Source organism: Streptopelia decaocto (genome assembly GCF_964273445.1).
Source record: "Streptopelia decaocto genome assembly, chromosome: 11".
In the NCBI taxonomy this organism is placed as follows: domain Eukaryota; kingdom Metazoa; phylum Chordata; class Aves; order Columbiformes; family Columbidae; genus Streptopelia; species Streptopelia decaocto.
In genome coordinates this window covers 16,369,985-16,397,502 of record NC_138666.1, presented here as the reverse complement: position 1 = coordinate 16,397,502, position 27,518 = coordinate 16,369,985, and the positions used below count along the sequence as shown (strand labels likewise).

General features: G+C 39.4%; 1 protein-coding gene across 5 annotated transcripts in view; it reads left to right on the top strand.

The window, feature by feature from the left end:
• The window catches only part of GARRE1 (granule associated Rac and RHOG effector 1), a 60,685-nt gene extending 33,377 nt beyond the window's left edge, over window positions 1-27,308 (top strand). For all 5 annotated transcript variants that reach the window (XM_082062521.1, XM_082062519.1, XM_082062520.1 and 2 more), the window contains 12 exons: window positions 5,280-5,486; window positions 7,862-8,002; window positions 8,279-8,374; window positions 8,500-8,661; window positions 9,605-9,763; window positions 14,163-14,260; window positions 15,737-15,862; window positions 16,368-17,359; window positions 20,582-20,747; window positions 21,690-21,824; window positions 24,154-24,232; window positions 24,810-27,308. In XM_082062521.1, coding sequence (XP_081918647.1) covers window positions 5,280-5,486; window positions 7,862-8,002; window positions 8,279-8,374; window positions 8,500-8,661; window positions 9,605-9,763; window positions 14,163-14,260; window positions 15,737-15,862; window positions 16,368-17,359; window positions 20,582-20,747; window positions 21,690-21,824; window positions 24,154-24,232; window positions 24,810-25,133 — 2,685 coding nt within the window. In that variant the 3' untranslated portion in view covers window positions 25,134-27,308. The remainder of the gene's footprint in view (window positions 1-5,279; window positions 5,487-7,861; window positions 8,003-8,278; window positions 8,375-8,499; window positions 8,662-9,604; window positions 9,764-14,162; window positions 14,261-15,736; window positions 15,863-16,367; window positions 17,360-20,581; window positions 20,748-21,689; window positions 21,825-24,153; window positions 24,233-24,809) is intronic.
• The last annotated feature ends 210 nt before the right edge of the window (window positions 27,309-27,518 follow it).

Below are 27,518 nucleotides of genomic sequence, written 5' to 3'. Positions count from 1 at the left end.
CATCTAGCAAAAGTGACCCAGGTGAAATTGCTCCTTGCTTGGGACAGTAGGGTGGACCTGTTGAGAGCCTCTCCTACTCTGCTTTTTTGTGGTTGTGAAGACTGAGATAATTATGCTGAAGACTGAGATATTTATGCTGAAATGTTAATTAAAAAATGCGTTGGGGTGTTGTGTTGTGGGGGTTTTTTTCCTTTTTTTTTTTTTCCTCCCTGATTATAGAAAAGCATTGAGAGATGGTCAAATGTCTGAGTGGCAGCTCAGCAGTGTTCCATGAAGACACGCTGCAGAGCCTCCCGGGTGAGGATGGAGTCTGGTGGGGTGGGAGCTGCAGGAGGGGAGTTGTAATTCCTGGTGGGGTAGGAGGACAGAACCCTGAATTCACGAGGAGGACATGGAAACAAGGCCCTGTCTGTGCATTAGCCCGGGGGGCTCTAGCCCCCAGGGAAGGCAAGATCAAAACAACCTCAAGTTCTGATAAGCATACACTGACTTGGATTTGGACTAAAAGCAGCAGCTGTGGGTGAGGTTTTTAATTTATTTATTGTTTTTTTAGCAGAACAGAGTGTGCTAGTTCAGAGCTGTCTGCCAAGATGTGTAAGAAGGTGACTTCTCTAGATCAAAGTGTCGGTGACAGATGGAGTCTCCCAAGGTTCCTTAATTTCTGAAATGCAAATGCTGATTTTTATTTTCAGCCTTTCCTTTTCCCCTTTAAAAAAAACCCTATGAATTCTCAGGTGTTTTGTGCCTGTATGGGAGAGGAACAGCTTGGAAAGCAGGGGGAACTAGAGTGTGTTTTATGTTAACTTTTCCAGATCTGTTGTTAAAGTTTTGTAAGCTGGAAGAATGCAGTAAAACTGGGCTCTGTTAAGCGCGCCAAAGGAAATCCTGGGCGGAGGGGGAAGAATTAAAACGGGGAAAAAAGTTTGTATGTTTCCTCATCTTTTGTGAAGCTTTGCAGAGGCCTCAGTACTGCAAAATATAAAGAATGAATCTTGTTACATGGAGCTTGTGTATTGTCTTAGAAGTGGTAGTAATGACAGAGATGTATATGTTGCCTTCCTAAACAAAAGGAAAGCATGAATGTGCACAGGATATTTACTTGGACACTGTTTTCTATTAAATGCAGATAATTTTTGGCTTTTATATGTATAAAATAACTGAAGATTTTTGAATAAGAAGCTCGTGGGACAAAAATGTCTGAGAAAATATAGAATGTCGGTTTTCCTCAGCAAACATTGTAAAGCCTAATTTAAGTATTTTAAAACATTATTTATTATCTTTCCTGTGATTTGCAGGGACTGGTTTCAGATTTTCAGAGTTGAGGAACTGTTAGTAGCAAAAAGCTGCTTCAAATGAGTAGCAAATGCTGTGACTTGCTGGAAGGACATTGTACTCTTGTCTTGGTCTATAATCTCATGGTCTGCTCTCAGGTCTGCTAGCTTTGTCTTTAGAAATATTTTGTATTGCATTTTAATTGCTACTCTTTATTTTTAAAATGCTTAACATTTAAATGCTTTTTTTTTTTTTTCTCAATTTTAATTAGCATTTTAGTAGCTGTCAATATCAGATTATCACAACTGGGCTTTTAGGTTGACTGACAGCAGAAATGAGTCTGTCGGGTTGTCAGTGTGTCTTCATGCTGTGAATGCAAAGGTGCAACTTCTGCTGGAATCTGGTTTCTCTGCAGGTGATTTTTTTGTCCATGAGCAGGATCACGTCTTTTTGGTAACGAGGTCACTCTTCTGAACTGCAGGGCATTGCTACATAGTAAAAATAAATAATGTTCTGCCCACTTTGAGCAATATGTGGGAAAGGGCATGTTCTCATAATCTGGTACACCAGTTTGAGTCATAGCTCATTGTTAACTTCAGTTTATTGCTATTTTAATCTGGTTTCTTCAGTGGGTAAAGACAGGTTGTGTGCATGGCTTATCGTTACCAAAGCCATTAAGAACTCCGTTAAGGGAAATGAGGGTGGTAGGAAACCACTGAATGCTGAATGAGTGTGTTGTGGTGGTTTGGGTTTTTGAGGCTTTTGTTTGCTTAGGGAAATAGGCAAAAAAAGAATAAATTCTACTGCTTAAAATGGTACTTGAAACTGCAGGTCAGTGTTTTTATCGAGTTTGGAAGACTGACACTGGTTATTTGCTAATTTTGTTAGTGGTAGTTTTAAAGAATCCATTGCACAAGGTTTGCTTGCCAGGGAATCTGCCTGGCATCGCTGTTCAGCAACGAAATCTGGCAATTTTATGCATGCACTTTGTCCAGCAAAATATTCCCAAGTTGATGGTGTGCCCCCAGCAGGAGGATGATACGGGACAAGATAACCTAACGCTGCATCTCCACCTGATGCCCTTGTGTGTATGTAACCAGTTTGATTAACCTCATCACCTGCTTCAGAGACAGGGAAGTCTGCAGGGAGACCACCCCGCAAAGTCCCATTGCCCATTGTGTTTCTTGGGACAAAAAGTGTGTGAGCTGAAGACTTCATCCTATAGGCAATATACATGACTCTAAGAAATGGAGTAAGAAAACACCACCACTACCAGGAAGAACTTACTAGTTGACCCCTGTGGTGATTCCAGCTCATCTTTGATTACTACATAGTCCCTCGGTTTTAGTTTGTTCTTATTATGGTCTAAAGCGGGAGACTCAAACACTTCTGCATGGGCAAAGTAGGGAAAAATTAACTCGAGGTGGTGCCTTTAACTGAAAAAAACGCATCCATATGCTAACATTGTTCTGCAGATTTCCAGCAGAGATTTAGTGTATTGCTTTACACACTTGGATAACTGTGGGCCAGCCCTGGCTGTATTTATTGAACTGGTGGTGGTCGTACTTCTTTCCCACAGTTAAGGGTGTTTCAGTTCTTTTAGAAGAAGATCCTCAAGAAGTGAACTTTAAAGCAAAGTGAGTTGAGCATCTGCAGGGAATGTTTAACAGTGCAAAACCCCTCCACTATTTGGATTTTAAGCAGTTAAAACCACTCTTATCCATTTCTGAGGAAGACTGAAACAGATTATTTTTCAAACAAAATAGAAGTTCAGTAAAGCAGATGTTACTATTTATCGTTACTGTTTGACATTGTAAATTATACTAGGAATGTTGTGTGCTGCCACTTAAAAACTAGATCATTTGTTTATTTTCAGCATAATTCCCAGGCAGGGGAACCTTCAACCTCTGTACCTTAAATATTCTTTGAAACTTAATCGGCTTGAAATTCCTAATGAGTCCTAGTTTCTTCTTCCCCTGAGAGCTGCATTCTTCATACACAGAAATATTCAGTCTGCCAGTTGTCTTTCCCAGAGTTTTCTTATAAATCTTTCTAATCTTGTAGCCAGGAAAGTTAGAGTTTTATTCATTTTATCATTTGCTGACTGCCTTTTTAATAAGGCAAACTCCACTTTCAGAGGTCAGTCAAAGTACCAAAAATGTTTGATTTTATGCCTTGTACAAAGAAAGGAAGTGATCGAACCAGAATGGAATGTCAGAAGGAGTCCGGATGCAATGGAAAAAAGCGTTGCCACCACTGGTTCTTCTGAAGTAGATAGTTAATGCATATAACTGATCGTGTGACTGCAGAGTCTTGCCAGTAAGATCATTGTGTCTGAATATTTTTATTCCAGAAGAATGTAGCTGAAAATGAGCCAGACGGTTCATTTGCTCCAAGGCACGATGGCTTTGTACATTATCTGGGTATTTTATGAATTATTCCTAAAATGGAATTCAAGTTGAGTCTTTTTTAATAAATCAAAGTCAAATATACATTTTTAAAGCACTTTGTGTGACAAACTCCGTAAAAGAAACAAAACACTTTGAATAGCTTTTAAATATTTTCTGCAGTAATTTGGAAAATACTTGCTTCTCTGCTGTGTTCTGGTGACGCTTTGTTGTAAGCTCTCGTCTGCTTCGGAGAGCGCGGCCCGAAGGCAGTCGGAGCATCGTCCTCGTGCCGCTGTGTCCCCAGGCTGTCCCTCAGGATCCCTTCTACATGTGGTGGCTGTACCTAAGTACTCAGTTTCTGTGACCTGTTCCATTTTGGTTGTAGTAACTGAGGCATATGTCTGTCTTCAGTCAGAATTCTCATTAGTGTTGGTATGAGAGGGAGGTAAACGGGGGATGGACGCGCGGGGCTGGCAGGGCTGGGCAGCCCCTGCTGCCGCTGAGCGGTTGATGGAGCTGGGGCTGTTCAGCTGGAGAACAGGAGCTGAGGGTGACCTTATCGCTGTCTACAAATACCTGAAAGGAGGTTGTAGCATGGACAGTGTTGGTCTCTTCTCCCAAGTAGCAAGCGATAGGACAAGAGGAAATGGCATCAAGTTGTGCCAGGGGAGGTTTAGATTGGATATCAGGAAAAAATTCTTCATGGAAAGGGTTGTCAGGCACTGGAACAGGCTGCCCAGGGCAGTGGTGGAGTCATCAGCCCTGGAGGGGTTTAGAAGGCGTTCAGACGAGGATCTTAGGGACGTGGTTTAGTGCCAGAGTTGGGTTATGGCTGGACTCGATGATCCTGAGGGTCTCTTCCAACCGAAATGACTCTGAGCGCACGCAGGGACCGGCAGCCCTGCGCTTCCCAGCCTTTCCTGGGGCTTTCCCAGCCAGTATTACGTGACCCACTTCAGTGAAATATTCTGAAGAGAAGATTTGTGCCAGCAGTAGCAGTTCCTGTCAGACAGTGCAAGTGGCAGGGCTGTGACTTTGTGTGTGTAGGCTGCAGTCACTGTTACATTCTAAAACTGGCACTGTGTTGTCACTGTCTTGTGTGGCAGAATGTTTTTGATGCATATTGCTGGTTATTTCTCTGCTTGGAAGATAAACTGTTGGATTAAACTTTTCTGATTTTTATGATCATGTTTTAAAATTATTCAGATTTTTGGTTTGGGGTTTTTAGCATAAATTCAGCTATGCCTATGCACAGATGGGTTTTGCTGTTGACCTCGTCCTTGTGATAATATGTTACTCTCATTTTTGTATCGTTTCATGTGTTCCATATTGCTAAGTAACTAAACAAGCTTTTCCTTCTTCCAACCTTAACTTGATTGTGGAAGTAAAAATGACATGGGATCAGTGTGATCTCCCCTTCATTGCTCACTCACTGTTCACCTTAAGTAAATGGTTAAATATCATGTATTACTTATGAACTGAAGCATTATTTCAATTAAAGACAAATAATAAATCTGAGTTTAACTTAGATCCTTACCCCAAACACGGAACAAAAGGCAGGGGGAACTTCTGTGAAATCTTCTATTTGCTTGAAAGTGGTTTGTTTCTCTCCCGCAGGTCCTCGGGCGGTGTTTCCTGACCGTGATGCAGGTCCACTTCCAGTTCCTGTCCCAGGCTCTGCAGAAGGTCCAGCCGGTGGCCCACTCCTGCTTTGCTGAAGCTGTAGCGCAAGAGAGAAAGAACGTTAGTGGGGCTGGAGCCTCAAATTTAAGCCCCACAAATGAGCTAGAAGATGCAATAAGATCATGGAGAGGCGCAGCAGAGGTACGGAGGGCTTGCTATAGTGACATTATATTTAGTGAAACCTAAATTGAGGCTGGATGACCTAATAAAGGAAGAAAGTCTCTGATTTTCAAGTCATGCTATATTTGAAGGGAGGAACATGGTGCAGTTAGTGTCAGAAGCTAAAACTTGTTTTACCTCTACGGTTATTATACTGTCTTTGCCCTGTGTAAAGTTTTCTTTGTGATATGATTGTGCATAAAGACAAACAGTAAAAACCATGTTTTGTTATTAGTAATGAATTAACAATGTTTGTATGTGGTTTGGCAGATGGGGAATTTAAAAAAAAAACAAACCACCACACAACAAGTCTGTGCAAAAACAGAGCAAAATCTTGATGAAAAATAATTTAGATGTCTATTTACCTTAAATTTTGAGCATGAATTCTATTTTATATTTAAAATGTCTTGGAAGAAACTTTGAACACTTTTGTCGTCACGCTGTTAAGTTTCACGTTGCTTGATCCATTAACTGTTGGAAAGTTAATCATATTACTTAAATGTACCACTCTCTGGACTTGTATTTTGGCAAACACTTGCTATCTGTGGAATCCTTACTCTTCTTGCTGAAAGAAGTACTTTACAAACAAAATTAGCTTTATGGGCTATTCTGCTTTCCCTCACGCTATTGAGGTCTGCAGACTGGTAGGTCAGAATGGACTCGGGCGCTGAGCGCGTGGTCTCCTTACACTGGAGTCCTTGGAGCGTGTGCTTTTGCAGCCTGGTTTGGCAGCCCACGCAGGCACCTTAATCATTGAGACTGGAAACCTTGTCACGGTTTCCATTTATCAGCTGACATCTGCAAGGTGTGCGAAAGCAAACAAGCTTCCTTTAGAACTATGAATGCAAAGGAATTATTTCTAATTTTTACTGCAGCATAAATTTATTTCACTGACTGAAATAAGGATTTGTATTACAGATAATTGTTAACAGGTCTCATGCTGGTATAGCTTTACTCCTTTTGCATAATAATAGTTAATTTTGTGTTTAATATAAGTAGTTCCTTAAAACTGTGTTACGTTTTCTAGAAACGTCCTGCAATTGCTTTCAAGTTTATTTAAGATGTGGTTACATTCAACTTGGGTTTGCAGAATGTGGGACTTTAACTTTCTTTTTTACCTCCTTAACAACCCACTTCAGCTATTTCTGTTAACAAAACCTTTATATTGAAATAGTTTAATACAAGAGTTACACTAATCAAATACTTTTTAAAACGTGCATGGAGAGAAAAATACAGATTCTCCCTAGCTCCAGAATAGCAATAGAAGAAACTGGTCAATTTTTATGATTGACTAAGAGAACTAACCTGAAGTAGTTGTGAGGGGTTTTAGGATAGCATAAGAAAAATCTGTGCTCTGCAAATAAGTAAGATCTCTGGTTTTCTCTTATAATTGTAGATAGACTAATTTTGATAGAAGGGAGATTTGACATACTGAATTATTTCCAAATTGTACTTTGTGGAGTGGCAGTCCATCACTTCCATATAAAATCAGCCTCTGGCAGAATATGCTGCTGTTTCAGAATGAAGTCGAAGATTATATGTTGTCAGTAGCTCAAAACTATTTTTCACTTGGAAAATGCTGTAATTTTGTATGTGTGGATGAGGTGACCAATGTGTCTTTCCATTGGCTGCGGTATGAAAAATCCACAGTTCGGACACCCTACTTTAGAGCAAGACTCCTTCCTAAACTGAAAAATAAGCTGTTTCTGAGGCCTTAAATGCAGTTAGGACTAGGTTTATATTTGCTTTACCCCGCTCAGTAGCGTAATATTTTACAGTTAAAACCAGGTGTTTGGCTTTTCATATGTCTTGTTTTTCAAAATCGTATTATACAAAGCTATTCTCTGGCTGCGCTGAGTTGATCAGAGCCTTGTGTGGCTTTTCTCAAACTGCACCGCAGTAATCACCCTTAATTTTATAAATATATCTTCTTATGTACACACGAGTGTTTGTACACATGATTAAATGTATCCTCTGTGGCAAGTAATACCCTTTATGTTGAAGTTATAAGTCCCTCCTCTGGTAAGCACAGTCATCATGTGGCCTGTGTAACAGGATCCTCAGTGCTGGGAGGGAGCTGAAATAGTAACAGCAAACAATGTTGAATTGAGTTGCTGGCCAACACCTATATGCCATACAAATTATGGGAGAGCTGTGCTTTCAAAGTAGCAGTAGTGTTTTAACAAGTTATAATAAATAATCTCCTCCAGACTCTTTCCACCAGGTGTTGCCTCTCATCTCCTTTATAACGTTTTAAGCTCTGTGGGGTATTTTTGCTCTTTTTTTTTAAATTTAATTAAGCTTGACCTGGTTTAATGTTGAACCTCTTTACCCTGGATTTTTATTTTACATTACAGGCCACATCTCGCCTGCGAGAAAGAGGCTGTGATGGATGTTTGGCAGGAATTGAAGTGCAGCAACTCTTCTGCTCGCAGAGCGTGGCAATCCCTGAGCATCAGCTCAAAGAGCTCAATGTGAAAATCGACAGCGCTTTGCAGGTGAGTTGGTAACGTCTGCCGCTTTCATGTGCATGTGGTACAGTCGGTGGGCGAAGGAATGAAATAGGGAAGGAGTATATTCCTGTGGAAATGTGTACCACAGGCAGCCATGGGCTATTTGAGAATTACACTGAGTCCTCCTCCTAAATGTGGATATGCCGTAGGACAGAGTTGAGTAAATCCATGTAACGATTCTTAATAAGTATCCAGACGGAATGACTGCATGCTTCCTTCCTGATATGCCTGTTCTATCTCAACTTTTTGTTTTAATGTCAGGCTTACAAAGTGGCTTTGGAGAGTTTAGGCCATTGTGAATATGCAATGAAGGCTGGCTTCCACTTGAACCCAAAAGCTATTGAAGCAAGTCTTCAGGTAGGATCTGCTAAACCGGCTCTCTTTCATCCTCACCTTGGAATTAGCTGTTATGAAAAAATGTGCTCGTTTTAGCATTTTGTTTTGATGCCTTCATTTCTTCTAATTGATCTTGCATATTGCAGGGCTGTTGCAGTGAAGCTGAAGCCCAGCAAACGGGAAGGAGACAGACTCCGCCTCAGCCAATTCAGTGTGAACTGCCCACTGTACCTGTTCAGATAGGATCGCATTTTCTGAAAGGAATATCCTTCAATGAGTCTGCAGCAGAAAACCTGAAGCTGAAAACGGTAATAACCCTGGATCTAACCACAGGAGCAGAGTTAAAAAATAAATAGAACTCCTTAAAATTGAGAGAACAACTGCAGTAGAAGTTCAGGGCCAAATGTGTATTGTAAAGTGTGTATTTTTAGCTTGACTTCCTCTGGAAACAAGATGTTGATAATGTTATAGGTCCACACCTGCCTCTGATAATGTTTCAACCACCTGGGCAAGCTCAGTCCAATCTGAGCGAAGCATAGAAGTCTAGGAGGTAATGAAGCTTCTATGAACTTTTTGAAAATAGGTGGGTTAGGTATCAAAAAGTGCAGAGGAAAGTGAGCCCTTACAGATGCTCCAACCAGGCGATGCAATTCAGGGCTTTTATCTCCTCAGATGCCAAAATAAGTCTGGCCCAGATCATTCTAGTGCCAAAGGAGGTACTTGAAAAAATATTTTATAACAAAGCTCCTTTTAGTATCTTCTTACAAACTTCAATCAATTTAAAAAAATAATTTAAAATTGCAGAGAAGTTTAATTGTATTTTCAATACAAAGGAATGGAAAAGAGGTCCGTTCAGAAGTAATGTGGGCAATTTTAATAAGTGTTTTCACTGTTTTAGTTAAGCCCAGTTCCTTGCTCCTGAAAGCGCTGAAACAATCCACAGCTCAAAATGCTGCTTTTCTGTTGTATTTGCAGTGTTCTTGTAGTTTTTGATTAAACCATTTTGCAATAATATAAGATAAAATACTGTTTATGATTTTGGAAGAGTATTTTGTTCCAAATAGCAGAGACGGTCTTCCATCCTTCTGTTCCGCAGTTGAGCTCTTCTAGTAATACAAGACTGTTCAGAGGTAACAGACATTATAGTTGTTCGAAAAACGTGTAGAACAATGATAAATAGATGTGGAAGCATGGGTGTCAGCATTTCTGAATTGCGCGTTTGGTATGACAGTGTGTTTATGACTTTTTCAGCACACAATGCTGCAGTTGATTAAGGAAGCTGGATGCCATAATGGACTCACACCGCGGGATGACTCTCCTGTTACCGAAGTACTAAATCAGGTTTGCCCTTCCACTTGGCGAGGAGCCTGCAAAACTGCTGTACAACTGTTATTTGGCCAAGCTGGACTGGTAAGTGACTGTGAATAGGCTTAGCAAAAAAACAAGGGCTACTTAACCATCCTGAAACTAGATATTTTGAAAGAGTCTGGAAATTAATTTCCATTGTCTTCGTGCTTCTCCTTTTTTAAAGCTGCAGCTAAGTTGATTTATAAATGTATCTTCATAGAACGCAAGTTCGTAGATGTTATCAGTAGTTGACAGGAACAGGAGAATGTACCGTGTACTTGTACTCTCCATTATTAGAGAGAACACAAGAAGTGAGACTTGTAGTACATAGTGAAATAGAAAGATTTTCAAATCTATAGGTGACAGAGTTAAGCACTCCTTCCCCCTTCTCTCAGATTAGCTTTACAACTGCCACTTTTTTCATTTCCTCTCTGCTTTAAATGGAAGCTGCGTTTCCTGCCCAGCATAACGCAGAAGTTCTCTGCACCAAGTGATGCTCCCTGACATCTCCGACAGCGGACAGAGCAGTTAAATACCTTCTGTAGACATGGGTGATCTTTAGAAACAAACCCCATGGATTTTACAGGATCTAAACAGTTGCTAAAAATAGGTGCTTGAAACATACTCTCTGGTAAGAAAATGCATCTGTGCTCCCATAACTAATTACTGCAATCTCTTCATTTAATGAAGTGTCCATTCATGACACATAGGGTTCTTGGGCTACTGTGAGTTTTCATTTGACTGGACAAATAAAATGGGGTCAAGAATGCAATAGCTTGGGAAGGAAGTGTAAGGATAAAAGTACACCGTAGCCTTTGATAGTTTCTGTCAAGTATTCTTTGAACCATCTTTAACATACAATGAGCTAAAGGCTTCTTGTTGATTCATTCAAGGTGATGACAGCCATCAGAACTTTGTAACTAACTGTAATTTCTGGTTAAAGGATCCATATTGGTACAGACTTTGTAAATATCACACTTTTCAAACAAATCACACAGCTGATTGACTTTAACTTTCCATCCTAGTGCATTAAACCATGTATTTTTGGGTACGATTAATAGGTTCTCCAACAACAGTGAAAAAATTGTAAATAATGAATTTGTCAAATACTTCTACTTTAGCATTCCTTTGGTGCTAGATATTGGATATTAGATAATCCCTTAAATATCTGTTAGAGAAGTAGGTTCAAATCATGCTGGAATTTAACTGACCTTTCATGTAAAGAAGGTCTACAATCAAAATCACAACAGTAGTGCACCTGCTATCAGTCCTTAGTTCAGTGTGGTACAGGGTTTAAGGATAGGAGGTGGTGCATTAACCACTTTGTATAAGGAAATTTTACAGGGAGATATAAGAAGGTGGTATCTTTGCAGGGAGAGAAAGCAACTGTGGAACAGTAGGATTGATACCTTTCTACTTAGGTGTTTTCAAGAATATGTCTGATGATTAATAAATACAAGAAGAACTAGGAAAAAAATATACGGTTGAGTGGAATTGTGTCTTCGTGGCAGGATGCTGGGAGTCAGCACAAGGTACGGGAAATGAGGCCCAGAAAGTGTGTTTCTCAGCAGCCGCACCGGACTGTGTAACTCAGGAGCTGGTGGCTCCTGCGTGTCTGGGTGAGGAATGGGAACGCCTTGGGGACGCGGCACCTCCCACCCTTTCCTTTCCAGGGGGTTTCAGTGTTGTGCACACCCAAGTCCTGCCTGATGAGATTTGGGGAGCCGCCCGAGGCACATCTGGACTCAGGAGCCTGGAAATCTCCTGGTGTCCGCCAGTCTAGACATAACTAGTTAGACCTGCTGGTAATTAAAAGCGCTGACATTCTTCAGGTTTATCATAACATTTGGAGAGTTGTCAGCATAAAACTTACTGACACATTCTCCCAAATGACAGTGCTGATATAAGAAATATTACTTGTGGTGAGTGTTTCCAGAGATTTTTTGCGTGAGCCTCCGGTTCTGAAAGTAGCAGGTTTCTATCTTCAGAGTCACAGTAATGAGCAATAATACACATGCCCAGATACTTGTGAGCCTCATTCTCACTTGGATTTGTTACAATTTGAGAGGGTGTGAGGGTTGAGATTTTTCTTTATAAATTAAGCGCCACAATTTTGACCAGACTCAAGTATGTTTGTATGTAGCCTCTTGCAATGACGAGAAATTGTAATTTGCCCCTTTAAAGCATTCTTTGGGTGGAGAGGAGAGAGGAAACACCTGTAAACCAAGAACAATAGATGTGTGATGCACAGGAAGTGATCCTCTAAGCACCCACCAGGCCGAGAGGGAGAATGTGTTTATTTTAAGTGTATTTTGTGTAAAACTCAGAAAAAGGAATCATGCGACAATATTACGTAGTCTTTGGCTTACTGCTTTTAGAAACTCAGCTGTCTGCATTAGTTCGGAATTGTGTGTAAATGTGTCATTTCAATGCCAGATTTTAAAAAGCACGTTACATGACAGTCTCACTCTCTTTAGCCTGCCTTGCATGTGCCTTTTGAGAAGAAACTAATTAAGAGTGGAAAGCACAACAAGATGTGATGTAGTTTGCTTGGTTATTTTAGGCTTCAGTTTTTTAACATAAGAAATAATTTGTTAAAGTGCCATCTTTCAGGTTTTACTTCAGCGTATATATTAAGAATTGTATTTTCAGATTTGGGTCAGCTGAAGAAATCTTGATGTTTGAATAAAAGTAATGTGTATTAAAATAGTTGAATTCAGAGGATGAGTGGAAATAAAACTTTGAATGTGCCTCCTGCAAAGTCATGAAGAGAAGGTTGAACTGAGTCTCTAGCCATCCTTTTTTGTGCTGGTAGATCTTCTGTAGCAGAGAGCACCACGCGTTGCAGAAGCACCCAGTCTCCCAGCAGCCTTTAAATCACAGCTGTCACAACTCTGACCAAATGTTGAGAAGTGTAAAACATTTTTAAAAGGGAAAAAAGGAAGATGGGAGGTGGGGAAGAGCCTCAAAAAGCCCAGATGGTGAGCACTACCGTGCACCACGAGCAGAACCTGATCTAGGTCTGCACAAATCGGAATTTTCCCTCTGACGTAGAGGTCAGAGATGCAGACAGTATTTTCTTGGGAGTTGAGAACAATCACTCCTGAGTTCACTTCTCCTTATCCAATTATAATTGCAATATAGCTGAATTGCAGTTACCAAATGACATAAAATTAAAATCTTGCAAATACAAGGGAACAAGTAATGGATTTGTCCTGATATTAAATGAGAGGTATTTTCATGAGAGGATAATAGCATGGCATTTTGTCACTGTGCTCAGACATGTCTTAGAAGCTTGAATAAACTCAGGCAAATGCTAAGACTAAAGCCTTACGCTAAAATATTTAAAAGGTGGGAAATAATTGTGTTCTGGTGTTTCTGGATGGTTTTGTTAAAGGGAGAAAGACTCTCAGTATTATTCTTATTTCGCATTTCTTCATAACCAGTAGCAGACAGCCGGTCAGAAGTGGAACCAGTGTAGGATGATTGAAAAAAAGCCAGTAATCTCCCCTGAGGCTTATTCATACCCGAGGACTTTTGCCATTTGAAGGATAGATGGTACAGCTAATCTGCTAGTCACTGAGGCAGGAACTGCTGACTGCTGCCAAAAAGCTGCTGGTTCAGCATGACCAAAATAGGAAATTATGGAAATGATCAAAAAGGCCAACCCATGCAGACTGGACAACAACAGAAAGCACGAACCAAATATGGAACTTACTATCACTGGTATTAAATTTTGAATGAAGCTAAAGCGAATCCATCCCTCCTCAATTCCATAAAAAGAAAGGTTCATGATAGAAGGTTAATTTTTAAGACTCTAGTCTTCCATATATCTTCATGGTGTCTTACAGAAGGCTCAGAATTCAACAAATTGAACAGTCGCTATTCTTCTCTTTATATAATAGGGAATGAATAATAGTACAGTTCCATTAGGTAGAATAGAGAAATGTTGTGTGGGATTTTATAAACTTAAAAGGAGGGGGGTGTGTATTAAGAATTGTGAGCTATGCGAAGAGTTTTAGACTAAATACTACTTGTTTGTATCATACCATGCACTGCAGTTAAAATATTTAAAACATTTTGATAAATAGGTGTTTGGGAGCTATTAAAGTAGTGCCAAACCTCAAACGTTAAGGGCTGTTATAAGAAGCCATTGATAACTACCAGCTGTTAGGTAAAGCAGTTGGTACCTGCATAGCGATGCATAACTCCAGTATGTAACTGAGAAGAATTAAGTCCTTGAAGTATAAGTCACTGTATCAAACTATTTATTTTTTTTAGGATATTAAAATAGAAATCAACTTTATAATAATTTTGTGAGTTCACTTGTTTTATCTGGTTATTTTTTGCACCTGCAGCTTGGCGGAGAGGTGGGACTCCTGCAATTTAACTACAGAAGTGACAAAATAACTAGAACTAATTCTTAAAATAATTTCCCTTTCATTTTCATTTTATTTGCTAGGTGGTTGTGGACACAGCACAGATTGAAAATAAAGAAGCCTATGCTCCTCAGATAAGTTTAGAAGGATCCAGAATTGTGGTGCAAGTTCCATCAACTTGGTAAATAAATACACTGTATTGCAGATTATACTAATAGTTATGACTGGAATATATAGGGGGAAAATATTGCAGTACAAATGAAAGAGAGAATCTACGCAGTTATGGCATATGTTCCTTAAGTTCCGTGGTGTGGAACTGTTGGAATGCCATTGTTGCTGACAGGCTGTGTGTGTCCTAGTGCTGCCTCTGGCGGAGGCAATGCAGGACAGGCAGCGCTGCGGCACTAAAACCGACTTTAAAGTAAAAGCTTGACGACAAAAGAGAAGTTGTGTGGGGTTTGTTTTAAAATCCAACAGTATTCATGTTGCTCCTCCCTGGCGGGTCCTCACAGCTGTTATCTCAGGAAGGCCAGGAATTAGATGAGATTAGTACAAGAGCTTTAGCTCTGTCTTCACTGCGCTGTTCTTTAGGTGCTGCCTTAAACTGCAGAACTCTGGTCTGAGATGCTATTCCTACCAGTTCAGTTGACTGCCTAGGGAAGAATGTTAGGATTAACCTGCACTTTTAGGTGAGGATTTCTTCCCTTTTGAAACGATGATGTGGAATTGGAACAGTGCCTTTCTCCCTCACTTTGGACTACTCATTGCTACAAATTCCAGTACAACACAGCTCATTCATCTGATCCCTTAGTGAGATACCCTGTCACTAATGGTACCAGTGCTGTGTCCAGAAGTACGAGTCCACACATACAGTCTGCTTACCCAAATACAGCTTTCATTCCTCTACAGAGTGTAAACTAGCACTTCTCTGTTCCCTTTCTGTAAATTGCTCTATTATGAAAGAACTATACGGAGGCAGAGTGCTTTGAGCCAGGCTGTGTGTGCTCTGAAGAGCTCCTCCTGCCGCCACGCGGTGACAGTGCCTCTTCACTCGCCGCTATGGGATGGGCTCATTAAGTATTTAAAAAATGTGCTAATATTTAGGTTTAAGTTATTCTGCTTTCACCTCAAATTCAGTCCTGATTTTGCGCCATTAATGAGGAAAACTCACTAATCCTGCATCTTCACAGCTCAGTAAAATCTCCGCAGACTGCTGGATATGCTGAATCATTTTCCATGTGCAGTCTGTCAGGCTGGGGTCAGAGAAAACGCTGGTGTTTGTGTCGGGTTTGTTGAGGGCTCTTGCTGTTTTCCAGAAATGGGCTTCATGCATTTCTTATTTCGTACCTCTGTGCCTGTATTATGCCTGCTCAGCTAAAGAGCTAAGTGTTAATCATGATTTTAAAATACATTATATAAGTCCTAATTTTACAGTTTAGATAAGCTGTATGTTCAACAGTAGAAAGAAACTGGGGCTGCAGGTGTAGTCTTTAGGAACCCTCAGGCATTTGTACATTATACTGCCTTGATTAGTTGCACCTCTGTAGGAGCAGAAACTGCAGCAATTGGCCTTTTCTTATCTGACTAGTATGGTAAAATTGTTTAATGTAAAAAATATATATGTATATATTTTTTAAGTTAAAATTCATAATTACAGGTGTCTGAAGGAAGATCCAGCAACAATGTCTTTGCTACAGAGGAGTCTGGATCCTGAGAAGACTTTGGGATTAGTAGATGTGCTCTATACCGCCGTGTTTGACATACACAGGTGGAAGGAAGGAAGGTACATCTCCTATTGAGCCTCATGCCCTACTTTCCTAGGTTAAACAAAGCCATCGTTGTTGAAAGGTCTGTGCTGAGGAACTTGATAGTACCAGTTCCTCAGCAGGGGAAAACAGTAGGCAAACTGTGAACAAGAAATTGGTCATCTACATCGGTACCTTGTGGGGACATATAGAGATACAGCAGTCTTTTTAAAAACAAACCAGCAGCTTATCCAAGTGTACAAAAGTATTTGTTTCTCTCTTGCAAAAATATTAGATGTATATTAAATTGATCTCCATTTAGGTCTTGAAGCACAACTAAAATTTCTTATGGAACGGGAAGTAGTTAATGCTATTGCAAATACTAGTAATAATTTGCATTGTTACCGTAAGAAGTAGCTGGTGAAGTCTGCAGTCTTTGGTTTTGTTTTGTCTGATACCTATTACCCAAATACACATTTTCCTCCAAAGTGCAGCCTCAGTTATGTATTATGTGGTTTGATATATGTGTTTTTGTTGATGCAGGGAGCAAGCTTTGCCTTGTATTCAGATCCAGTTACAGCGTGAAATCTCAGACTTTGGGAATCAAGTTGACATGCCATCTGGAAATGGAAGCAAATCTTCGGGTGGTCTGCAAAAAACGTTCTCAAAACTGACTTCAAGGTTTACAAAAAAAACTTCCTGTACCAGTACAAGTAATACTGGAAGTTATTCAATCCCCAATACACCTTCCAAAAATGTCTTCATAAGTTCCAACTCAGAGGAGAAAGCTAAAATGCCCACTAACATAGATGCACGGTTACAAAGCATTTTGAACATTGGCAGTTTTCCTAGGACCACAGATCCACTGCAGTCAATGCAGAGCACAAATAATCAGCTGGTGAATGGATTTCTAGTTGAAAGATGGGACAACTTCTTCAAACCAGATGATGGCAAGGATGACAAAGGTATGAATTTGCCAACTGACCAAGAAATGCAGGATGTTATAGATTTCTTGTCTGGTTTTAACATGGGCAAATCCCAGCAGACTTCTCCAATGGTGAAAAGAAGGAACTCTGTTGCATCCTCTACAGCAGCAGAACAAAAATCAGGAACAGTACAACAGCAGCCGCAGTCTGTGTCTCACACCCCACTGCATCCTTCTCAGCAAGGCTTGTCACAGCAACAACAGTCACAAAAGCAGCAGCAGCAGCAAGTGCAGTATTACCAGCACTTGCTTCAACCTATTGGACCACAGCAACGCGTACCTGCCAAGTGGCTGACTAACTCTTCGCAGCAGCCAGCCCAAGCTGTTGGAGCTGGATTGTCTCATATAAACCAGTGGAACAATCCTGGTTTTTCAGATTTGAGCTCTGATTTGTACAGCTTGGGTCTCGTGAGCAGCTATATGGACAATATGATGTCAGAGATGTTAGGACAGAAACCACAAGGACCTAGAAACAACACATGGCCAAATCGTGACCAAACTGATGGAGTGTTTGGGATGTTGGGAGAAATCCTGCCTTTTGACCCTGCAGGTGTGTATCTTTTCCTTTATTATGTTTTTCCTAAGGGTCCTCTTACAAAGAATACTGTTAAATATTGCTAGCAATAACACTCATTTCCTAGTGCTGTCTACCAGATGCTGGGGTGCTTACAAAGGCAAACAGGTATTTATATGTATGCTTCTTTTTAACAGAAGGTGAACTGAAGTATAAGCAACTTTCATTAATAAATGAGAATGCGAACAAATTCCTTGTTTCTTGTCCCAGTTGTTGGAGGTCCGATATGGACCACATCAAAATACTAAACCAGATACTTAGAGATGAGGTTGCTCCTCTTGTTAATTTGTAAAATTGTTTAAAACCATCATTAAGTCCTGAACTTAAGTAATTTACCTCTCCCCAAAATGAACCTTCCTGCTCTTTACCAGTCTTGGAGTCTGGAGACACCGGCAGATTGCATCTTTCCCTGTCCCTGCATTTCCCCTCCGTTACTGTGCTGTTCCATGGGAGTTGTACTGGTTCCTGTTCTACAGCTGTGACTGCAGTGAAAAGCTTGGATGCTGAAGGATTAGAGACTAAAGAGCAAGTGCTGTGTGGTTTGCCCGATGTGTTTGAACCACCGATAAACTGTAAATGTAGAAGGATTTTTGTCAAAGATGAAGCAAGATAAAATTTTATAGCCATAAGCAAATAGCTAAACGCTATGAAATTGATTGTAGTCTCTAATGAATTCTTCTGATGGTAGTACTAAGAACAACTTACAAATTTATTCTGTCGTAATTATAATTTCTGTTGGCCTGTAACATAGCTACAGAAACTTTCTAGTATTCGGTTTTGAAAGCTGCCTGGAGGCTGGCAGCACCAGCACAGGAAAAGCTTTTCTCAAAGCAGGAATCCTTTCCCCACGCTCGTTTGCCTGCACATGGGTTAGGACTGCGGGGGCGGCTCACAAACCAGCTCATTTGACTCATAATTTTATAGTTATTTTGTCAACTTAGTTGATAAATTAGTGGAGTTTATAAGGCAAAAATAGGCATCGTAGGTATGTTATCAAAAGCTTCTCAACAATTTTAAGTCTGACTTATTTAAACATACTTCTCTTATATACTTAAGGATTATCACAACATTTAAAGAAAGAGAAAATTATTTTCACCAAGCACAAATACATGCATGTGTAGGGGGAAAAAATGCATGTATAGAAACAACTGGCATTTTTAGCATTTTGAATCCATTCTATTTCTGTAGTATTTGCCTTTCAATCTAAAGAAAGCAACATGTTTTGTTCGATTTGATATGATGAACATCATGGCCTTTGAAAGCGATACTCTGAAAAGGAGACTCATTCAAGTTGATAAATGGTGGATTAAGATACTCTGTGGATTAAGATACATGTTTCTACAGTTGAAGTGATGAGTAAACTGTATTTTCCACAGAGCTGGTGTTTAAAAAAACAACCAAACACCCAAAAAAACCCCTTCCAATCAAATAGATTTTTCCATTGGAAAAACAACTGTTCTGCCTGTAACTTGCCAGGTTGAGCTGTGCTGTAGGAATTTTCAATTCAAGCTCTATTGAGGGTAGTACAGAAAGCTTCAAAACGTGAAACGCTTTTTCATTTCCAAAATTTCTTAGGACTTTGTACATTTGTCATTTGAAACAAATGGCATTACTTTTTTGATACATTGTTTTCAGGCTCTAAAAATATCGATCTTTTCAGATGCAAATCTGCTGATTAAGATTTTATAAAATTGATGGCTTTTCATGTCAAAGGCTTAAATAGCTACCACAGGTGTATTGTGCAGTACTTGTATCATCTGTAGGAACTTGGTGAAGGAATGTTGTAGTAAGAACTAGCAGAAGGAATGTTGATAACTCCAGGTATTTCGAATTATTTTCACAGATGCGAAAGAATGAAGTTGAAAATGCATCTGATAAAAAGCTGTTTATCTGTTATGTTTTCATTGAGGGGAAAAAATCAACACAAGTTGCTACTTTGAATGTAACAGTAATTTAACACTCAATGCCATCCGCAGGAAAAAAACCTGCAACGCCTTTAGAATGTGTCTAGAATCTGTCCTTGGATGTGAAGGTCTGTCTGGCTTCCACCCGCATCTTCAATTGACATAAAGATACTTCTCAAAAAGAACAAGTATTAGTGGAAACGTTTTGTTTCTGCACAGCTGTCAGATAGCTCTGTCCCCTGCTTATATAATAATGAATGTATGGAAGTAAACTTATTTTCTTCATTATCGTTTTAATTTGCATCCAACAAAACACTGTGGAGCTCTTATTTTCTGAGTGTGCCAAATGGAAATGAGGAAACTTTTCTTGTAAATGCTGCATTGAATGTAGGGAAGGCATGAGATGAAAGACTGTTCTCTGAGCTGTGCATGCTTGGTGGATGCTGTTCAGTGTTCACTCTTAATTAAAAGCCGAGACCAGCAAGCCAGTACCTCTGTACTTCCTGCTGCAACTGCTGTGCATGTAGTCTAAACCTTTTCCATATATCCTGTCAGATTGCCAAGTTTTCCCTCAGCTGGGCATTTAAAACACTTCTGGATTAAGGCTTTTGCTACATCTGCTTAAGATTAGGTTTATCATTTGCCAGATGCCCGAGACACATAAAGCACTTTAAGAATGGAAGATTTATCAAGAATTACTGCTTTCTTCTGTAAATATCTTCTGAAATATTCTGCACTATTTTGCAGGTCAGGATCAGAATGTTCTCAAAATTGTTGTCTAGGCTTTGTAGGAGGTAGGCAGTCTCTGGGTGGTTATGTTCTATTATGATCAATCTGAGATACAGATTTCTTGAAGTAAGCAGGGTCACAACATAGCTGGAAATCATGTTGCAATCTGGAATCAACTATAATAATAGAGATGTTCCTTTTCTCTGATGTTGGTAGATGTACAGGCTTTAATTCTGTCAGTGTCTTCTCATGGGATGTGGACCTTTCAGTGTATAGATACGATTACAGTGACAAATACTGTTTCCCTGACGGAATGCAAGGGGCAGGTGTCAGAAGTGTTATCCACCATGTATAGATGGTGCTTATCTACTTTTTAAAAACACTTCCATTCAGTGTTCTTTACTGCTCCAATAAGAGTTATCAACAACTGTCTGGCATTTATTATCAGTGAGGGAATTATTTTGTTTTGTGAGGTATGGTCAAGCCGAAAGGATTAAATGAGGGGGAAAACTGCAACAGAAATAGCTGAATGTCAGCAACTGACTTATTGGTTTCTTTTATTCAGTTGGCTCTGATCCGGAATTTGCCCGCTACGTTGCTGGAGTCAACCAGGCTATGCAACAAAAGAGGCAAGCACAGCATGTCCGTCGTCCAAGCAACACACGTGGCAACTGGCCTCTTCCTGACGATCCTCATAAAACCTGGCCCTTTCCTGAGTATTTCACAGAAGGGTAAGAGATTGGACAGGCTGCATATTTTTATTGTATGCAAGTCAGTTATACACTCAAACTTGGCAGAATGTGGGAATATTGGGTGTGTTTTCCAGTTGCTGCTGCATCTGTGAAATCTGCACTTCATCATGGCAAGAGTGAGAAATCTGAGCCCTTCCCACTTCGCTGATACCGAAGCACTGACATTTGTTTGATGTCTTCTTTAGAGTGGAATGTACAGCGGCTTTGACTTGAACGGAGGAAAGAAGGAATTTAGAACAGATTCATTGAGCATGGTTTTCTTTCAGTGCCTGGTTTTGATGAAGTGATGGTATCAAAGCTGCAGTGCCTGACGGAATTCAGTTTTCCAGATTTTAGCCACTTAATCTTGCTACTATAATGCATGTACCTTACAGGAAGTATCTTGATAGTCCTTAATCTCTTCCAAATCATAACTATTTCTTACAACAGCAGCGTTTCAAGATGCTCTGTCCATTTGTCCATAATGTAATAGCTGTGATTCTCAAGCTAACTCAAAACCAGTAGGACAAGTATGTGCTCTAGCTCAGCTTTGCAATGAAAAATGCAAGGACTTAGTGATTGCAAACCCATTTGTTTCTCCTTCCTGACCAGAAGAGGCACTCGTAATTTATATAATTATTTTAGTAAAATATCTATAAAGTGACTGTAACAGACAAGGCAGTTGATGTGATCACTCAGAGTAAGTATTTGTATTACTGGTATATTCTGCAAAGTACTGAAATTTCTTTGTGCTCTATCACCTGTCACAAAATTCAGCATAGCTTCATATCTTCTTTTTAAGAATTACTTCTTTTTCTGTAAATATTGATGTTATTCTGAAATTGTTTGCAGGTCAGGATCAGGGTCATTTTGCGGGTCAGGGGATACAGTCTGGACCAGACACTGTAAATCCAAGGACTAATACAACTTTTTGTCTTACAGTGATGTGACAAATAGCTGGTCTGGTACTCAAGGAGACTCTGCCAGCTCAAGTGATGAGACCTCCTCAGCTAATGGAGACAGTTTGTTCTCCATGTTCTCAGGGCCAGACCTCGTTGCTGCTGTAAAGCAGAGAAGGTGAGCAAAATGAACAGAAATACACACCACTTCGTAAGATTCTTTTTTTTTGATATTTTGAGTAGCCACACAAAGGAAACTCCTGCCAATTAGATGAAGCTATACAGATGTCACTTTACATATCGCACTGATAATATGGATCTGAGTGTACAGTGTATTTGACCTTAACACTAGGGATTCACCAGTTGAGCTGCATTAGTGCCTGTCGTCTCAAACAAACTAGCACCTGTGCAAATAGCCAACTGTTAGCTGAAATTCAGCATGTCAAGAAAAGAACTGATGCTTTCCCCTTTCCAAGATAATGTATTTTGGATGACACTTCTTTCTAAACTACTGGGACCTTAGGTGATCTTCGACTTGTTTTCCTAAACTGTACTTCACTGCAGCTTTGTCATGCCCCTAACACTGTGCATTTTGATACCAGCAAGTTCCTATTTCCTGGCTTCTAGCACAACGTGGTGGAACTCAAGAAATCCTGCTGATGTTGTTGTGTAGACTTCTGTGTCACCTTGCCCACACGGCCATTTTAGGAGTCCTAAATACATGCCTGTTCAGTCCTTTATTTCTGATCCTATGAAGAGAAGGCTTAATTGCATTCATAAATAAGCTTAGTAACTTAAAAACTAAACCAGGATTTTCAACTATGAACAATCCACTTAAAAGTACTAGTATGAATTACAATTACTTTCTTCTTTTCTGAAGGGGTGAACACCTGGTATCTTTGGAACCTCAGTGATTTCATAGTAGAGGACAATTAAGAGAATAATAAAAGGCACAAGATGAAGCATAAATTCCAACCTAATTCCAATCTGAGATCATTCTCACAAACTCTTTTTTCAAAACCTGTCTAAAATAAAATAAGATAGTTCTGTGGGTAAATATTCTGTTACTGTTTAGATCACAGAATAATTTAGAGTCAATACAGGTAGATACCAGATTGTCTGTCTGCTTTTTGGTGACAGGAGAGAGTCAGTGGATGTGCTGCCAGTTTCCTGCAGATTATACCTGGACAGCCAGTGTTACCCGCACTGCCAGAAAGGAAGTGTACGGATGGTGAAGATAATGAAACTAAGGCAAGCAGGTTGAAAGGAACTGACCAAAAGAGGAGCTGTTTTCTAAGACTTTATACAGAGGGGACAGGATCTGAGCTTCAATAAATGTTAAATTGAAATTAATTAATAAGCAGGCGTAGAAAAATAAGCAATTATTTGTGTTCTTAGAGAAGCACCAAAGGAAAACACAAGCTTATAATAGGTGAATTAATCTGCCAAGGCACTAGACATCTACAGATGGATCACGGAGTGACTCATTGAGCAAGAAGAACAAAAGCCTGTGCTTTATATAGTGCTCTGAAGAAAAGAGCAGAAGGAAGTCTCCAAAATGTGTGCTTCATTAAATAAAAGCTTAAGCAGAACTAATAGTACTATCTTATGTTACTTTTAAAAAGAAAAACATTCTACAAGTGTGGGCCTGACAAAATACCATAACTAAAGCTATACAGTAAGACAAGGCAAAAAGGTTGAGCATTCGCCGCCAAGGATTGCTCACCTGTGGAGGCCTGATGTTTGGAGCACAGGGATTTAGTTTGAATGAAAGATGCAAAGATAGAAGATTCTGCTTTAATCTAAACTCACTGACCCACCCTCCCCTCCCCCCCCAAACAAACAAAAACCAAAACAAGAAAAACAGACAAACAACATCAAAACCAAACAGGCAAAACCAAGAAAAAGAAAACCTTCCAGGATGCACAGATGGTCAGGGGCTTCTATTTGGTATTAGATCACAAATTTCAACTAAAGGTATAACATTTTTCCTCAGAGAAGCCAGTGTGCTTCACCAGGTGCTTAACTTGCTCAGTTGTTTCTTTTGTGTAGTTTGTAAAGTTATTTCAGAAAAGACACTTAAAAACAACCCAAAACAAGCCAACAAAAATGCACAAACAAATGAGAGCAGATAACAGAAGCAAAAAGGCAGTTTTTGGCAGATCTCTTGAAAGTGGGCAAAAGACTAACCCATCTGCCTTTCACCTCTACAAAAATGTGTTCGTGTTGCTGAAGCAGTAGCTCAAAGAACTACTGCACTGTCAAGGCTCTGACACAATTCAGTCATGAATTTCTTCCTCCATTGCTGCTTTTACCAGCATGGAGCGCAAAATACATGAAATAAGCTGATACATCAGTATGCATTCTAGGCTGTCAAGCATGACCGACTGAAAGTATAGAATAGTGTATGCCAAGTGGCAGATTATTTTGTGACTCCTTTACATTAAAAAAAAAAAACAACAACAAACAAGACCACCAGACTAAATGCCCCTCTCTTTTTTGGGCAGAAAACACAGTAGCGGCGAACAGGAGCCTAGTACGCTACCATCACCACCTCTTCTTTCTGCAGCAGATGACCGCAGTCAGGTAAGCTGAAAATGGCTTTGCTTAGTCATTTTTCCTGTTTGCATTTCAGGCTGGTTTACACTAGAAAAACAACTAGAATAGCATCTGTATCTCCAGATTGCTTAACTCAGCTAAAACCCAAACCATTTGCACTCAAATAGTATGAGATGCTTTTATCCAAGTTACCGAGTTTAAATACAAAAATTGGAAATCACTTGTATTTTTCCCTTGCAGCAGAAATTATCACAAAACCAAAGATCTCAAGTTAAGCTAAGAGGCAACACAGTCAATTTTAATTGTCTGTGCAGAGAAAAACTAAAGTATCACCTGATAATCAATCTGTCTTGCTAGAAGTTTTGACTTAGAGTGGGGCTACTGTGTGTCAAGCAAACGGGCTGAAGTAAATAAAAAAGCTTTTCGAGAGGCAGGTATTTTAAGAGTTATGAGTGTTATATATATGCATCAGTTCTGCTTTCAAACATAAATTAATTAATGGTTAAAGGAAGCGCAAGATGACACGTTAAGTATTGTCTCGAAAAAGAAGTGTTTTGGTGTTAAAACGAAACCAACCCCAAGCCAATTAATTTTGTTTTCTCAGGATAATAAAACCAAAACCTGGCCTCCGAAGGCACCCTGGCAGCACACGTCCTCCGTCACCAACACGCTCCCCGGTCAGAGCACGTCTCTGTATCCCATGAGCAGCCCCGTCAGCCAGTGGAGCGACACGATGCAGATCCTGCAGTCCCCGGTGTGGGCAGCAGCCAACGACTGCGCCCCCGCAGCAGGAATCTCCTCCAACTTTGCCTACGCGCAGCAGCAGCAATCGCAACAACAGGCGTCCCAGCACAAACCAATGAATAAGGGCTTTAAATCTTTTCCAGTAAAGCACGAACGCAGACCATCCTACCTGCATCAGTACTAATTGCTTTTCATATTGGAAAATGCAGCACAGGGCCAAACGTAAATGACAAATACTTTGTTTCACAATTGTGTATTGGCTATATGCTGTTTATCTCATTAAATATGGAATGGAGGGCGTTTGGGTGAGATGTACAAACTCTTCAATTCTGATTTACAGTGCTGAGCAAATATGGCCAATATGTTTGTTTGACGTTCATGAAACAGCCCAAAACTGTGATGTAGAAATGTGTATACTGCCTTTATTTTCAAAATTTTTTTTTAAGGAACTGCTGAAGGCCTACCATACAAGAAACACTGTATTTTATAGCTATTTTTCATATAGATTTATAGTTAAACATCTTACTGAAACACATTGAATATGTTGAAGCAAATATATAGCAGTCACTTTGCTCAACACTGTTTAAATTTATAATGGACAAGCTGTAAAGTCTTTGTATTCTCCATAAATGGCCCGTGGGCAGCTGTTTTTAAATGAAGTGCAACAGCAGCTCTTCGTGCGCCACACAAGTGAGTTCATTATGAAACTGTTGCAGAAACAGTTGTGAATTTGAGTTTTGTGGTAAGCAGAACCACTCAACCTTGTGTCATAAATCTTATCTGAGCTGCTTAAAGTAGATGGCATCTGTGTGGATAATATGACACTGGTTTTCAAATAAACACACCGTTTCTTACTGCTTCATTTGGCCAAAGGCATTATCCACACAGTGCTCCTTCCATGTGTGAAAGTCTAGCCTAAAAGACTACTTGCATATATTTAAAGTCTTATTTCAGATGCTACAGTTGATTAAAAATTGTGAGCTGGCTCAGAAGATACTAAACTGAAATGTGGGGTAGCAGTTAGTTAAAAGAACATTATTTTTTTTTAAAGGATAAAGTAATTATTTGCAGTCAATATGTGCCATTAAGTGAACCTGTGGAATTAGGAATAACCTTCCAACCAAAGTGGATCCGGGAGAGTGACTGGTGCTTAAAAACTGAAGAACAATGGTAAATATATGTATAGCTATCCCACTGTATATTAATTGAGATTACAGAAGATTCTTTATATAGTTAGAGCTTATTTAAATTTTCATATTTCATCTTTGAAAGAGTCTAAAAACCACAATATTTTCTGGTATAAGAGTTTTGACAGTATTAATCTTATTTTTGTATTTTTCTTAAGTCATATCATTCTAATACGTTAACTACTAGTAAAATGGGTTATTAGTTCTAACTACATAATTTTTCAATGAAGATAAAGCACATTTGTTGGTTTTGTTTTTACAAACTAAGTACATCTATATCTAAAGATACCAAAAAATAAATACATTATATATATATATAAATAAAAAGTATACACAACACTAAAACTATTAAACATTGGGGTATTTAAAACCCATCCACCTTTTTTGTTTGTATGGTGACGGGCTCTATTTGCAGGCCCGATTGTTACCTTTTGTGCTGTTTGAGGATGCCAATGTTGCCTGTATTTATGATATTGTCACCATGTTTTCAGAAACTTCATACTTACCATGTTTACAGAGATTTGTTTGCTGTACATAGACTTTTTACAGTAATGTGCTTTGCACAATCAGTGTGGCTTCTGTCTGTAAATTGTTAATGATCTGTACTACTATAATTTTGAAAACCCTCTGCTGAAAATGTTAGTGGTTATTTAACTTGATGAATGGTTTTGAGTTTCCTACATCTTGTCATTTAGATCTAATATTAAATCCTAAATTTGGTTGTACTTACTGGTTATTCATACTAAGACCAAAATGGAAGTTAATGAAAACACTTAGTTTTGAACTTTTTCTAACAAGTGCCAAAATCATTGCTATAGTTTTTGCAGTTTATTCATAATTACAAATGCTGGCAAGTTTCTGGACCTACAGAAGTGAATTGCGAAAACAAAGTTTGTCTGCATTTTGACCACGTAGGTGCTACTCTGTCCTTTGCTTCCGATTGTTCTGAACACTGGTAATTTTAAGAATTGTTGCACTTGGCAAATGAGTCTTGCCATTAAACTTCACTTACACTGCCAAGTGCAAGGGTTTGGTGCTTAGTTAACTTACCCTTATTGCAGTGCTTCTTGTGAATAGCTAATGCTTCTGAACTGGAACTGTACATTTTGTATTTTAAAGCTTCTGTAAAAGTAAACTATTTGCTTTATTAAAGATACACATTTAATAGGTCATACCTGTTTAAAATATGCACCTTGCTGAAAATGAGCGGCACCTTAAACTGTAACTTGGGTTTGTAAACACAGATCTTATTTCATTAACACGGGATTATTGAACAGTTTGAAAATTGTCAACTGCCTAGTTACTGACTCACCATGTAAAAATGAACTTTATACACTACAGTCTGAAACATCTTTAAGGCTACTTTTCCAAGTAGATCACAC